Source organism: Dipodomys merriami, unplaced genomic scaffold (genome assembly GCF_024711535.1).
Source record: "Dipodomys merriami isolate MVZ:Mamm:240054 unplaced genomic scaffold, mDipMer1.0.p SCAF_8, whole genome shotgun sequence".
Taxonomy (NCBI): domain Eukaryota; kingdom Metazoa; phylum Chordata; class Mammalia; order Rodentia; family Heteromyidae; genus Dipodomys; species Dipodomys merriami.
In genome coordinates this window covers 32,122,113-32,136,629 of record NW_027206401.1, presented here as the reverse complement: position 1 = coordinate 32,136,629, position 14,517 = coordinate 32,122,113, and the positions used below count along the sequence as shown (strand labels likewise).

At 39.8% G+C, this 14,517-nt stretch overlaps 1 protein-coding gene across 1 annotated transcript in view; it reads left to right on the top strand.

Annotated features, from left to right (window-relative positions):
* The window catches only part of LOC138818976 (uncharacterized), a 147,308-nt gene that overhangs the window by 25,937 nt on the left and 106,854 nt on the right, over window positions 1–14,517 (top strand). The window contains exons 10-14 of the mRNA XM_070010136.1: window positions 2,153–2,254; window positions 2,939–3,100; window positions 10,091–10,203; window positions 10,572–10,707; window positions 10,903–11,106. Coding sequence (XP_069866237.1) covers window positions 2,153–2,254; window positions 2,939–3,100; window positions 10,091–10,203; window positions 10,572–10,707; window positions 10,903–11,106 — 717 coding nt within the window. The remainder of the gene's footprint in view (window positions 1–2,152; window positions 2,255–2,938; window positions 3,101–10,090; window positions 10,204–10,571; window positions 10,708–10,902; window positions 11,107–14,517) is intronic.

The following is a 14,517-nucleotide window of genomic DNA, read 5'->3' as shown; positions in this document are numbered from 1 at the left end:
CTCTTCCCTATAGGACCATTGGGTTCCCACCTGTCCCCAGGGGAGTCTGCTCAGAAAACCTTGCCTGTGTTGTGGCAACTCCCTACACTTTGCCCCCTCAACTCTGTGCTGGAGGTAGCCATGCTAAACTGTCTTCTCTAGAAGTTCTCTGGACGGATATCTACATCTCCATTCTATGGGTCCAGACTCCCTTCTCAGATACTGAGTCAGAATAAAAACTGATACTTAAACATGTAATTGATTTTTGTAAAGCGAACTTTTTAGTTAAAATTTATTGGTTACATATAGCATGAGGCACAGCCAGTCCTGGAAGTACAGTACTCACAAGCAATACCTGAGCAGCAATTCAATGAGCTAATGTTAGGTAGTGCTACGTACAAACACTCTCATTTTTAGAGAAATTTATGTTCTAGAAAGTAATCAGAAAGCTGGGTGCCAGTAGGTTATGCCTGTAATCCTTAGCTACTCAGGAGTCTTAGATCTGAGGATCATGGTTCAAAGCCGGCCCAGGCAGAAAAGTCCATGAGACTCCAATAAACTACTCAGAAAAAGCTAAAGTGGTGCTGTAGCTCAAGTGGTAGAGTGCTAGCCTTGAGTACAAAGAGACTCAGGGACATAGACCAGGCCCTGAGTTTAAGCCCCAGGACCAGCAAAAGAAAAAAGAAAAAGAAAAAGAAAAAGGAAGGAAGGAAGGAAAGAAGGAAGGGAGGAAAGGAGGGAGGGAAGGAAGGAAGAAAGAAGGAGAAAAGAAGTCATCAGGACACTTGTTTACCATATACAGAGTTGTTGTCCCTATGGGAAATGCAGGGCTAGATTCCTACAAATCTCTGTTTACAACATTCTTCAATACAAAGTCTTGTTTCATGTGTCTACCTGTTTAGATATCTTATTTGATATGTATGGATTGTTGATTTGTGCACTCTGAACTCATGGCCAATAGCACAAGGACTTAGGTGCAAGTGAAGTTCATGTAACATTTTCCCTAAGAAGCATGCCATATCCTTCTTTGTACTCTGGACATTAGCCAGCAGTTAGCATTTGCTTACGTATCATTTTAACAGTGAAATCACCAAAAAAAGAATGAAAAATGTGGCTCTAAGTAAACCACATTGATACAGCCCTTTAACAAAAAAAAGGAAGGCAAAGTGTTCAGTCTTAACTGAGAGAGGACTCATTGCTTACCACTCTGTGTGTGTCCGTGAATGGCCATGGAAGTTCTACCAGTATTGAACTTGGTTCTCAATCCAATCCCTTCTGAGCAGTAAACTGAAAGAAAGGAGAGAAATCAATGGGGTTTAAGCAAATAAGGTGGTTAGTAGAGAAAGAGCCAGATTTTTCTGTTTTTTTGACAGAAAAAAAAATAATCTGTTTTTATCCTTGACATCCAAACATGGTTATCAGGAAGTAATTGGGTATATAGCAGGCTAGAAAGTAAGTCTGAGGCAGAAATTCAAGGGTTTAAGAAATGTAGTCGAGGCTGGAAAGGTGGCTCAGTGGTAGAGCACTTGCCTTGCATGCATGAGGCCCTGGGTTCGATTCCTCAGCACCACGTAAGCCGGAAAAAAAAAAGCCAGAGTGGCACTGTGGCTCAAATGGTAGAGTGCTTGCCTTGAACTGAAGAGCTGAGGAACAGTGCCCAGGCCCAGAGTTCAGGCCCCACAACGGGACCAAAAAAAAAAAAAGAAATGTACTCGTTATCTTGCCCATGTAATTGTAACTCCTCTGTACGGTATTCTCACAATAAAAAAAAAAAGAAATCCAAGGGTTACCAGCATATTGATGGTATTTACAACCACAGAACTATTTTTTGAAATACAATGTGTTAATATGGAAGATGAAGCATCAAATGTAGCCCCATTGGAGTCTGTGGGTGAAATCTCTTTCTTTTGCTCCAAGAGTAAGGTGCAGTGTGCAAACTGATGAGGTTAGGGTGCCTCCTTCTCACAGATCCTCTCACAGATAGAGCTTCTACATCAGCCAGGCCAAATACTAACACGAACTGCTGTCTTCTCCCATGGACCTTTGATCACATGCAGAGTCTTTCCAAGGCCTCACTCCATTACAGATGCCAGGCAGTACATAGGAGCTCCTTTTTGTTTGTGACTTTTGTAGAGAACCATTCTGTTAGGCTGTAACTTTCTTTGTCTACTAGATCAAGCCAAAATGTGATCCTTGGCAAAAGAAACTGTTGACTAAACTAAAGGAATGGAGAAGAATAGATGTACTAATGCAACTCCAAGCAAAGTTCTTGAAGGTAAGAAAATAACCATATTCTTGCTAAAAATAATCTTTTTTTAAAAAAGGAATATTCTTCCCTATTTATTTTGCTATTTCGCTATGAAAAATTTTATTTGGAAAACAGGCATCAGTGGTTAATGCCTGTAGTCCTAGTTACTCAGAGAGGCTGAGGTGTGAATGATTAGAAGTTGAAGCCAGGGCAGAAAAGTATGCTAGACTCCATTTCCAATTAACTAGCAAAGCTGGAGGTATGGGTCAAGTGATAGAGTACCAGCCAAGCAAGCAAGCAAATGGGAAACTCTGAGTTCAAACCTTAGGACTGAGAAAAATAAATTTAAAACATTGAATTTTATAATCTAATTTAAGTTAAATTAAATTTCAGTCTTTTATGGGTGAATAGTTTTAAAAGAAAAAGTTAAATGAAAGTTTCTTGCTTGCTCTAAAGTCAATTAACTTGTGATTTCACCTATGGGGATTGTCACAAAAATTTGAAAGAGATGCTATGTATATTTGAATACTTATGATGATGAATGGATGAACATTTGGGTACTCATGATGTTGGAGTGCAGTTTTATTTTTAAATGAATAAGGTCCCACTTAGGGTTTCCTTCTTGCCTGTATGTATATGACTAAATTCTTGCTGAGGAGAAGGAAATCATGCTTCTAATAACTATTTCCTTTCCTTTCTGTTCTCTCTGAGATCTCTGACGCCAAGCGTGTAATGCAAGTGCTCCAGACTCATGCTGCAAAGACAGTTACACTGGCTTCACAGCACCTATCTTCCGTGCCTTCCCAGGGTTTACATCAGAGCAACTATGACCACATCTGGGAGAATATTTATAACAAAATCAACCTCTATCAGGTACAGCAGAAAGACAGAACAAATACCTCTTTCTGTTATACTTGACACCTGGGTGCAATCCTTGGAACTTCACATGGAAAATATTTTTCAAGATACTCCCATTAAAAGCTCTATTATCTTGCCAGGTTTATTTATATTTTTATACTAAGCAATATTAAGTGCAAAACAAAAAGAGGATAGATAGTAGGACTATCCTCACAGGGATAGTCCTACTTGGAAAAACATCTTAAAGAACAAGGAATTGAGCCAGGCTTAAAGTAAGAAAAGGATTTTAGTCAGCAGTGGAAAGGAAACTATGGAACTTATTTTAGGAGGAATAGTAGAGGAGATGCTATGTATGACACAGTTTGGATGGGTGGATGATTCTTGTAGAAATACAGTGAAACCTGGTGCTTTTTTAAGTGGAAGGGGGAGATAGGTTGCAAGTGCTCATTAATTTGAGACTAACCACTAATTATGCTTTATCCTGAAAGGAGCTGATATATATATATATATATATATATATATATATATATATATATATATATATATATATATATATATATATATATGGCTATTATGTCAACAAGGAGAAGTTTTATTTTATTTTTACTATCTTTAAGTAGTTGTACAAAGGGGCTTTAATTCAACATTTTCAGTTTATGAGTACAATAAATCTTGATCAATGTCATCATTCTCCCCCATCTCTCCACATCTGACTTTCTTCTTTTTTCTCCCTTTTTTTCCTTGTCCTCCTCCTTCTTCTTCTCCTCTTTCTTTTCCTCCTCCTCCTCTTCATCTTCATCGTGTTGTCTTTTTCTTTTCTCTGCTTCTCCTTCCTCTCTTCTTCTTCTCCTTCTTCTCCTTCCTTCTCCTCCTCCTTTCTTTTTCTTCTCCTCTTTCTTCTTCCTCCTCCTCTTCCTCCTCCCCTCAAACATTCCCCTTCTGAGGGCTGGGACTACAAGCATAAACTACTACATCTGGCTCTCCTGCTTCTTGAACCAGACTGAATGGGTGAAGATGGTGGAGAAGTAAGGAGGGGCAAGGAAGAGTAAGATCCAGGTATCTGTGAACAACATCTCTGTGTCTCAGGTCCTAAACAGTTCAGCTCTGATTCTGATATAATAATAGTCCTTTACCTGAAATTTTGTATATTAGCATCTATATCTATCTATTTGTGGCCATCAGTACAAAACTTTTTCCCACACTGGCTGAGAGAACAGGAGGAGTTTAAATTCCTGCAGGTCTAGTAGGACTAAAGGAGGGAACTAAGAGTGAGGGGAAAGTGGGAGGCAAAGGAACATAGAGTCAGATAAGTAGCTTCTTGCTTGGAATCTTGCAGAAGTGTTAAAGTCAACAGATGAGTGAGTTTGGCAGTGGCCCACGGACATTTAGCAGGCAGAAAAGAGGATCTCTGTGCCAGGAACTTCAGAGTGTTCACAATGAGAGAAGATAATGGTTTGGCTAAGTGTTGAGTATCATAAAACTCCAAGTTATGGTAATAGCATGAGAAGCCATGATGAGAATGGAGTCAGGGTGGGGCCTGCCTTCCTCTCACTAGTATACAGTGCAGGGAGAGCCAACAGTTCTTATCTCTGTTACTGCTTCCTATCACTGGCAGAGGGAATGGAAAGTCAGGCATGATGGGATGCAAGTCTGCCTTTATCAAAGCTGTGTGGAAGACGGCTGCCCAAATGTAGAGAGAACTAAAGAAAAAGAAGGAAGGAAGGAAGGAAAAGGGAAAGAAAGAAGGAAAAATCATTTTCTCTGGCTACTTTTTTTGGACATATATGCTTTTCCTGGAATTAACCAAGGGGAGATAAATAAGAGCACTGTATATTCAAGTTTATTTACAGTAAATAAGACTATAAAGACACTTAGAAAAATCTGTGTATTTAAAGATTTCAGAGTGAGACATGAGGGAGACAGATCACACACACACACACACACACACACACACACACACACACACACACACACACACACACACACACACACACACACACACACACACACACACACCACTTTTTTTTTTTTTTTCGGGTCCGGTCGTGGAGCCTGAACTCTGGGCCTGGGTGCTGTCCCTCAGCTCTTCAGCTCAAGGCTAGCGCTCTACCACTTGAGCCACAGCGCCACTTCCGGCTTTTTTCTTTTTTCTTATGTGGTGCTGAGGAATCGAACCCAGGGCCTCAGGCATGCAAGGCAAGCACTCTACCACTGAGCCACCTTCCCAACCCCCACTCTTTTTTTTTTTTTGTCTCATTCATTCCTTCACATTGAGTGATTCTTACATGGAACTGTTCTTGGCTTTGAGGGTGAAACATCCACTCCTTGTCCCTGGGAACAACGTACAATAAATACATGATCAGAAGTAAGTCTGCATTTCTAACTTCTAAGTGCCATGAAGAAAGCTACTGGGCCAAGAACAGTGGGTGGGGAGAGGCACATTCTGCTAAAGATCAGCCAGTATCTTTTGGTGGGTATGGATACAGCATTTGTCCAGCCACAGAAACAGCCTGTACAAGCGCCTTTAATCAGAGAACAGAAAAGAGCACTAGATTTAAGAAAGAAAATTCTGAGGTAACAGCCAACATTTTCTCCACATTCCTTTACATTTTTCCTGAGTGCTAATCTGTGACCTCGTCAAGTATTTCTGTCTTTCTGAGTGCTGAATATGAGTCAGATGTGATTAAGATTAAAGAAGGTACATGGAAGGTTGGAGGAGTGGGGTTGAGAAGGAATCTTAGAGCTCTATTCCTGTTTTTCAAGCATGTAGCAGTCAAATACAAACTTTAGCATGTGCATGCTGCTCGGCATTCTGAATCCAAAGTTGGCAAGGTGGCGATTAATACCCCATGACAAATAACTTTATTAAGGACCTGTTGCATGAAGGAAGGCATATCTCATGGCACTGTCCATTTTGACAGCTAGGAGAGACTGTAATCGTTCACTGTAGCATAAGCTCAAAACAGCTTCTGATCAGTTCTTCTCAGTGGATGCTGTTCACCAGTAACCTCTCCTTAGGGTTTTCATTTTTTGATTAAGAAGTTTAATTATAGTGGGAGATTTACAGAAAAGCATAAAGATAGTTACAAAGAGCCTTCTGTATATTCTTCACCCAGTTTCTCTGGTTATCAACATCTTACATTATTGTGAGTCATGTATCGTGCCTAAGGAAATCAATGTTAATACATTGCTGTTAACAAAATGACTTCACTTCCATCCATTGTTGCATTAAAGTTGTCTTTCTGCTCCAATAATCCTACCCAGGGCACCACCTTTCACTATCCCCTGGTCTGTGGTAGTTTCTCAATCTTCCCTTATTTGTTTAACAGTCTTTATTAAGCATTCTAGCCAGACAAATTGTACATGGACCTTTAATTTAAATTAGTCTGATGTTTGCTTCCGTGCTATACTAGGTGTGTAGGCTGAGGTAAACAAGAATACCACAGAGATAAAAATGGCCCTTGCACTTCGACATGGCATCAATATGACTCCTCACTAGCCATGTGAATTTGTTCACTTACTTAAGTTAGTGGTCTTGGCCAGGTTTCTTCAATGTAATTGCCATTTTTCTCTTTAAAGCATTAAAAATTAGCTTTAAGCTATATAACACATACATTTTTCTCCTTGTAGAAAATTCAAGCATAAGTGAAAAACTATTTCTCCTTGGCTGCTCTATTCTCTAGTTCTGGCCCCCATTCCATCCTTCAGTGATAAATTCTATTAATTGCTTTCAGTCTTTTCAAATGCACTTATATGCCTACATATTTTGTGTTTTACTTTTCTATATTAACAACATATCATACCATGTGGACACGTTCCTAATACTGCATCCAGGCTACAGCATCAGGGAGCACTGGTGGAACCCCTTTCTTTGATCTTCTTAGTGACTCTGATATACAAGAAGTTTAGGAAAATAAGTAATACCTCTTTCCTGGCACTCTTCATGAAATTCAACAGAAAATCTTTTTTGTTTTTGTATGTGTGTGTGCCAGTCCTATGGCTTGGACTTAGGGCCTGAGTGCTCACCCTGAGCTTTTGTGCTCATAGCTAGCACCATTGAGCCATAGCTACACTTTTGGCTTTTTGGTGGTTAATGGGAGATAAGAATCTCATAGACTTTCCTTCTTGGGCTGTTTTCCAACCATTATCCTTAGATCTCAGCCTTCTGAGTAGCTAGGATTACAGGCATAAGCCACCTGTGCCTCACTTCAAAAAATCTATTTAAAATTATTATTACTGAGTAGTTATACAAAGGGATTACAATTCTATAAGTCAGGTTATGAGTACAATGCTTCTTGGTCAGCATCACTCCTACCCTTGTTCTTCTCCATTTTCCCCTTCTGTCCTACACTCAAGTTACATGGCTCATTTTTTACACAATGTACATTCAATATGATGCTTACGTTTGCTCACCCTTCCTCCTTCCACTCCCATAATCCCCTTACCCTCCCCCTCAAAACATGATTCTACTTCCTAATACTTGTTTCAGAAAATCTCTTTTTAAAAGCAAATATTTTCTAATGACAATAGCAGCATGTATTTATCATAAAAAGTGAAAATAAAAAAGCACAAGGAAGAAAATAAAAATCACCCAGTATTATACCATTTAAAATGTTCTGTATATATACTTCTAATTGTGTATGTATATGTATATTTCTGTGGATAAGCCTGCATAAGTTATAGAGACATTCTGGTGATGGGAAAAATAGATAAAAGATTCAATTTTCTTTTAATTATTTTTTCCCATTTTACTTCCCTACTCACTATCTCTTCCAACTTTCCAGAAGGAAATAACATTTACAGTTGATGGAAATCTCATAATTCAATATACATTATTTGGGGGGCGCATACTAGGAAACATCTAGCCACAAGCGGGGTAAAGATTAAAAAAATTATCTATCCAGGACCACAGAGCCCATAAAGAGATGTTGGCATTCTGGATTCTGGGTAACATTGCTAATCACCTGCTTACCTGAACCATTTTCTTTTCCTGATGGGAATACTGTCCCAGGCTTTGTATTTCTGAAGCAGTTTTCCCTCATGAGCTGTGGTTGGGTCTCCTTTCCTGGAGGATGTTAGGCCATTTCCTTCTCCTATCCCAGCATGCTATGCCCCTTTCTCTCTTCATTAAGAGTCTGCTGGTCAGAACATTTGTGGTTTGTTCAATCATTCTCTCATATCTCTTTCACTGTAACTTGACATCATTTTCTGTTCTTTCCTATATAATTCTGGATAATTTTAGAAACAGCTGAAAAAGTCACAGCCCTATCAGAAAAAGGATGTGGCTCAAACTCTCCTTTTGGAACAAGGGGTAGTATTGTACCTGCAGCCTAAACATACCACAGGCCCAAGAGATGAAATTCACAGCAGTTATCAAACCTCAGCCTCCCTGTTGGAGTCTACAGCTTTTTTGATACAGGTTTTCTTCACTTTGGGATATTTGTTTCTATTTTTCAAAAACTAGAGTTTCCTATGTCACTTCCACATGTCAGTTCCTATCCTACAGTTGTGTCACACATACAAAGAAATGCACTGACTTGGTACAGACAGGAGCTATCTCAGCTTAGACGGAACGGGCAGCTTCCTCATGATAACCAACATAATCTTTCACCTGTTCTTCCTGACAGCCCTGTCAAAACTTCCCTTCCCTACTGCCTGTCACAAGACCAGGTATTCTATCTTTAGGCCCTTGGGAATTATATTAGGTAAAGTTATGGTTAAACAACACGACAAAGAATTAAAGAAACTGGAAATTTATCTTCTCTCCCCAACCCCCATACTTAGATGAACTACTAGAGGTGAGAGGTATGGAGCTGGTGTGGCAGCTGCTCCAAGAAGTCCTCAGACAGTAGAGCTCTGTTGGCCCTAAAGTTTCAACAAATGTGACAGACCACATGGTCTGTCACAGACCATGTTCTAAACAGTAGGATAGAGAATTGAGGTTGGGGAAGCTGCCTCCTCAGGGATATTTCCTAAAGCATCAGCATGGTATTTTGTACCCTACTCTTTTAGTCATATGGCTATACCTACCTGTAGAAGAAGTGTCCAAGTGCAAAGATAAATATTCAATTACTATAGGAAAAGAAGAAAATGACTCTTAGGAAATGTACAGAAGTTTCTACCAAAGGACTTGTTGCAATTTCAAGAACCAACTATTATACTATAAGTACCCCAGAGAGCAGGTATCCAAATAGTCATTGCCATGAAGTGCTATTGTGGGGGTCTTATTCCCCTAAGCTTATCTTGTAAGAACAGAGTACATGTCCAGGGATTTGCAAAAAAGACAACTAAAAGAGGCTTCAGAGAGGGCTGGGACAGGACCACAGGCAACATCATCTTCTTCATTGTTACCCCTAGACCCTGGATGCAAAACCACATCCTTCTCAGCATCAGGAAAGATGACTGTATGAATTAATTGTGAACCATTAATTTCAAGGAGATCCTATGGGGGTGATTGAGAGCTGATATTCATGGAGGAGAATGCTAGTGCCTTGAGCACATGTTATATACATCTGATCACTGGATTCTCACAGCAAGTTATCATTTCCCATGATTATGCCATTTTACCAATGTAGAGACAGGATCCAGACTTTAAATGACTGAATTATATGGCTAATGTGTAGAGAGAAGTTTGAAATCCATTGACCTCTTAGTGTGGATTAGGACTAGATTAGAGAGGTTCAAGGTTCCAAGCATACATGGTCTTAAAAAGAAAGTATGTATCAATTTTTTTGTAAAATGAATCATAAGAGGTAAAGAGTGGGATATCCAACTTCTGTTTAATCGTGAATTTTCATACAACAAAGTCTTGCTTAGTACAATGCCCCCTTTGATTTATTATAGAAACCTATATTTTTATGTGTCAAGTCAGAATGAAGACTCTTCTGTTAATGCATCAAAACATACTTTGAATCATGAAGTTGACTTTTTATAATAAACTGACTATTGCTTTGTTAATAATATTAAAGATGCTCATGTAATTGAACTAATGCTATTTTTTGATAGAATGAAAATATGAAGGATGATAACCTTTCAATGGAAGGAAATGAAAATGGTCTTGCACAATTAAGTCTTAGCCAACACGCTGATGGATTTCTCAAGCAGAAAAAAGAGACAAGGTAAAATTAAATCATTTTATTGATGACTCAAGAAATTAGATGGAATTTTTAAAGTGTGAAGAAAATTGAGTGACCGAAGAATATGCAGCTTACATTTTAAAGTGAAATTAGTTCAAGTCAAAATGAAAGTAAAACTTCAAATAGGTCAGACAAACAAATTAATATGACAGGGCTATGTCTTTAGTGAGAGTAATTTCTAGGATACATTTCTTCATAGATATATTGAGTATTTTTTTTCCTGCCAGGGTATTTTTTCAAGGCAGCCATTACAAATTTCCCTTATAGTAAATACAGCGACTTCATTGTGATGTATGTGAATTTTCTGAACTTCTTTGAGGTGAAGGGTGCTTTGTATCTGCATGCTACAGGTACAACTATGCAATGACCCTACAACTGCTGGGCTTGGATGATGGGAATGACTCCAGTGACAGAAATTTTGTCCTGATGAGAGGAGCCTACTTGTCTTTGCTGTGTCTGCGCCATCTGCGAATCCGGAAACTACAGGTATATGGGTGGCCAATACTTGCTTTTCTCTTTATTCTGATTTTTTTGGTATAAAATCAACCCCTTTGTGGGATGATGTGATCCTTTTCTTCACAGAAGGGCTGATTTTCTACTGGATGCTCCCATCCAGCTTTCTTCTTTTGGGTAGGATGAGGCAAAAGGTAGGAACATGATTCCATTCTTTCTTTATTACAGCGCATATGCCTAGGAGTTCTGAACTATTTCAGATCAGTTGAGAGAACTTTGGCACTCGATACTTCAGGCTTCACCCCGGGTTCAGGGAACTTGGTCTCCATGGTAGAAGATAATTCATGGGTAACAGTGACTAAAGAAGGCTTGAGCACCTTTCAAGGCTTAGGAGCCTACCACCATGTCCATAGGATACCTACAGAGCCCAAGGTGAGCTATTCTCCTTCCTTCCTTCATTATCCATGTCCCAAGCCACTTTGTTCTTAGAAATCAGTTACCAGGAATACTCTTAGGAAAATGTAAGTTGGTATATGGAATATGGTATATGGTATATGGTATATGGAAATGAGTTATTCAGATTCCTCAAAAAATTAGTAGAATTGCCTTATTACCTTTCTATACCATTCATGAGCATAATGCCCAAAGAAGTGTAAATCAACATTTCAGAGAAATGGCTCCACACCCATGTTACTGTGGTTCTATATAATCAGCCTAGATACCCAACATATGATGAATGGGTAAAGAAAAGGGGACATAGTATATATAATGGGATATATATATATATATATATATATATATATATAATGTGAAATATATCTATTAGAGCATTATTCTGTCACAAAGAATAAAGTTATATCATTTGCCAGAAAATGGATAGAACAGGAAGTCATCATTTTGAGCAAGATAAATGAAGTTCAAAAGGCTAAATATATTTTGTTCATATGTAGAATATAGGCCTAAACAAATAATAATAATAGTTGTAATAATAATAGTAACAACAACAATAATTATGAAGATATGGAAATAAACTAAATACTGTCTAGAAAGGAGAAGAAAAGGGGAGTTAAGAGTATAAAGAGGGGGTGAATATGATCATAGTATATTGTATACATCTATGAAAATACAATGAAAACAATTTGTACAATTATTTTACACTAATCAAAATTACATTTTCTCTCATATGTGGAATCTAGATTTTTATACAAGGATATAGACATAGAAAGATGGCTATATGGGAAGAGGAAGGAGACTAGCAGAAGGGGCAAAAAGAAGAGAGGGGAACAGGGGGGAGGTGGAGAATATGATGGAGGTACATTATGTGTCTGTCTGAAATGTTCCAGTGAAGCCCATAATTTTGTAAGACTAATATATGCCAAAAGTAGAAAAAAGCAGTAGTAAAAATGACTTTCTCACCAGTGTCATCTTGAGAGAAGCTCTGGAGGTCACAGTGGGAAGGGAAGCATTTTAGCTCTTGGATTTCTGACTTGGTAGTAAATAGGGACTCTTCTACTTTTCCTGGTCAGAGAATCATGTGTCCTTATGAAGAAGCTCCTTTGGATTCTTCTTGCTGTTCTAGAGGTCCTTTTTTATGGTCGTTTGTGGGGCCTGAACTCTGGGCCTGGACACTACCCCTCAGCTCTTCAGCTCAAGGCTAGCACTCTAGTTCTTGAGCCACAGCACTACTTCTGGCTTTTTCTGCTTATGTGGTGCTGAGGAATCGAACCCAGGGCCTCATGCATGCAAGGCAAGCACTCTACCACTGAGCCACCTTCCCAGCCCCCTAGAGTTCCCTTTTTGTCTCCCACCCCACCCCCATTTTTTTCCCAGAGCTGAGGATTGAACTCAGGACATTTGCCAAGCAACTGTGCTTCCACTGGACTAAATCCTCAACCCTGTTTTTCTTGTTTTCTAAGCCCCAGAGGAAAAAATAAAACAAAAGTAGAAAGAAGCAAGAAAAAGTTTAACAACAGCAAAACAAGCTTAACAGGCATGTATAGCTGGAGGCTGTTGTATTCAGAGCTAGATATTGGAAATACCTTCCCCACCAGTTACCTAGAGCCCTGCTTTCACTCTGTTCTGTCCAGGACAGAAGTGTCTTCTTTTGGATCTCCTTCTCTAAAACATATCCTGAAACCACTGTCCCCTCATTACATACAGACTTCCTTTCTGCTCCCCCACCCTTTTGACCGCCTCTCCTGATCCTTGCCAGTCAGGCTCAGTGGACCTAGGGAGGAGCGCTGAGATACTTACAACAAACATGTATGTAAGACACATATTTCCCTTAGTAATATTGATCTTACCCCAGCTATGATATGTTATTATACTAATAGAATTTTAAAACAATTCTTACCAAAGAACTCTCTCCCCATTTGTTTGTTCTGAAGTGGGTGTGGGAAGTAAAACTAAAGTGGGATGGGGAGGAGCAAATCCTAACCTGACCCATGGATTGTAGAAGGAGCGCTTCCAGCCGATGTGCTATGTCTTTTCTAGTCTTTCATACATGATAAGAACAATGTCCTCCTTACCTAGCAACTAGCAGCTGCTATTACTCTAGTTAGACTGAGACATTCAAAACAGTGGCCTTCTGGCAGTCTTCAGTAGGACCAGGTGGTTTAGCTATATGCCATGCATGTGGCCTTGTCATCATTTACATGGGGGCATCCAGCCCTGGATGTTGTGATTCTTTCCTATGTAGAAGAAAGAGCAGCACAAATGCTTTTTGATTAAGCTGATCTCACCAGGCCAGGTTCAAGGCTGGTGGGACCAAGACCTCTGGAAACACCAAGCATAGGAGAAGCTTCTAAGCTGAAGACCCCTTCCCTGGTGCTTTCCCTTGGCCCAGCATATTCGATCCCATGAGAAAAGTCTTTGGTGAATATTAACAACTATTCACTGAACAGCAATACCAGAAAGAAAAAAAAAGATGACACAGATACTTTGCCAGTTTAGGAAATACAAATTGCAGGGTAAAAGAGTCCCACAGGAGAGGCAGTAGGCTTTTTCTGGGTGTTTGTCCCCAGGCGTGGAAGCTTCAGAGCCTGTAGTAAGTTCCCAATGTGCAGGTGTGGTTTGCTGGTAACTAAGAGGCTGTTGGGAGAAAGTACAAAGCAGAGTGGCCAGGCTGCGAAGGGTCAGGTCTCCTGAGTTTGTGGGATCAGTTCCAAGGGTGGGGGAACAGGGAAGAATTTTAAAGGGAAGAATTTTAAATCCCTCTCTCTCTCTCTCTCTCTCTCTCTGTCTCTGTCTCTGTCTCTCTGTCTCTGTCTCTGTCTCTCTCTCTCTCTCTCTGTCTCTCTCTGTCTCTGTCTCTCTCTCTGTGTCTCTCTCTCTCTGTCTCTCTCTCTGTCTCTCTCTCTCTCTCTCTCTCTCTCTCTCTCTCTCTCTATGTCTCTCTCTGTCTCTGTCTCTCTGTCTCTCTTTCTGTGTCTCTCTCTCCCTCTCCCCCCTCCTCTCTCCATGACTTAGTACATTTCTCTGGGATCTTTGCCCAAATGTAATCATGCTATTCCCTTGCTGGAAGTCCATCACAAATTTCCTGTTTCTCACAGGATAAAGTCCAATCTTCTTGATGACATTTACAAGTCAGCACAATCTGGCCCCTGCCAGCCTCTTGGACTTCATCCTTCTCCTTTTCTCTATACTTCCATCCTATGGAGCAGGGCCTGGGTGTCTGAATGGGTGGAGTTGTTTCCTCTCTGGAAGGCCTTCTTGACATCTCTATGCAGAACCAAGTCCCTCACCTCATCACTTGTCTACCTTCATCATAGTCCTCAGCAGGTGTCTATACTTGACTATTTGTGTACCTGCTCCCATAGTTTGTGAGCTTATCATTCATTCATT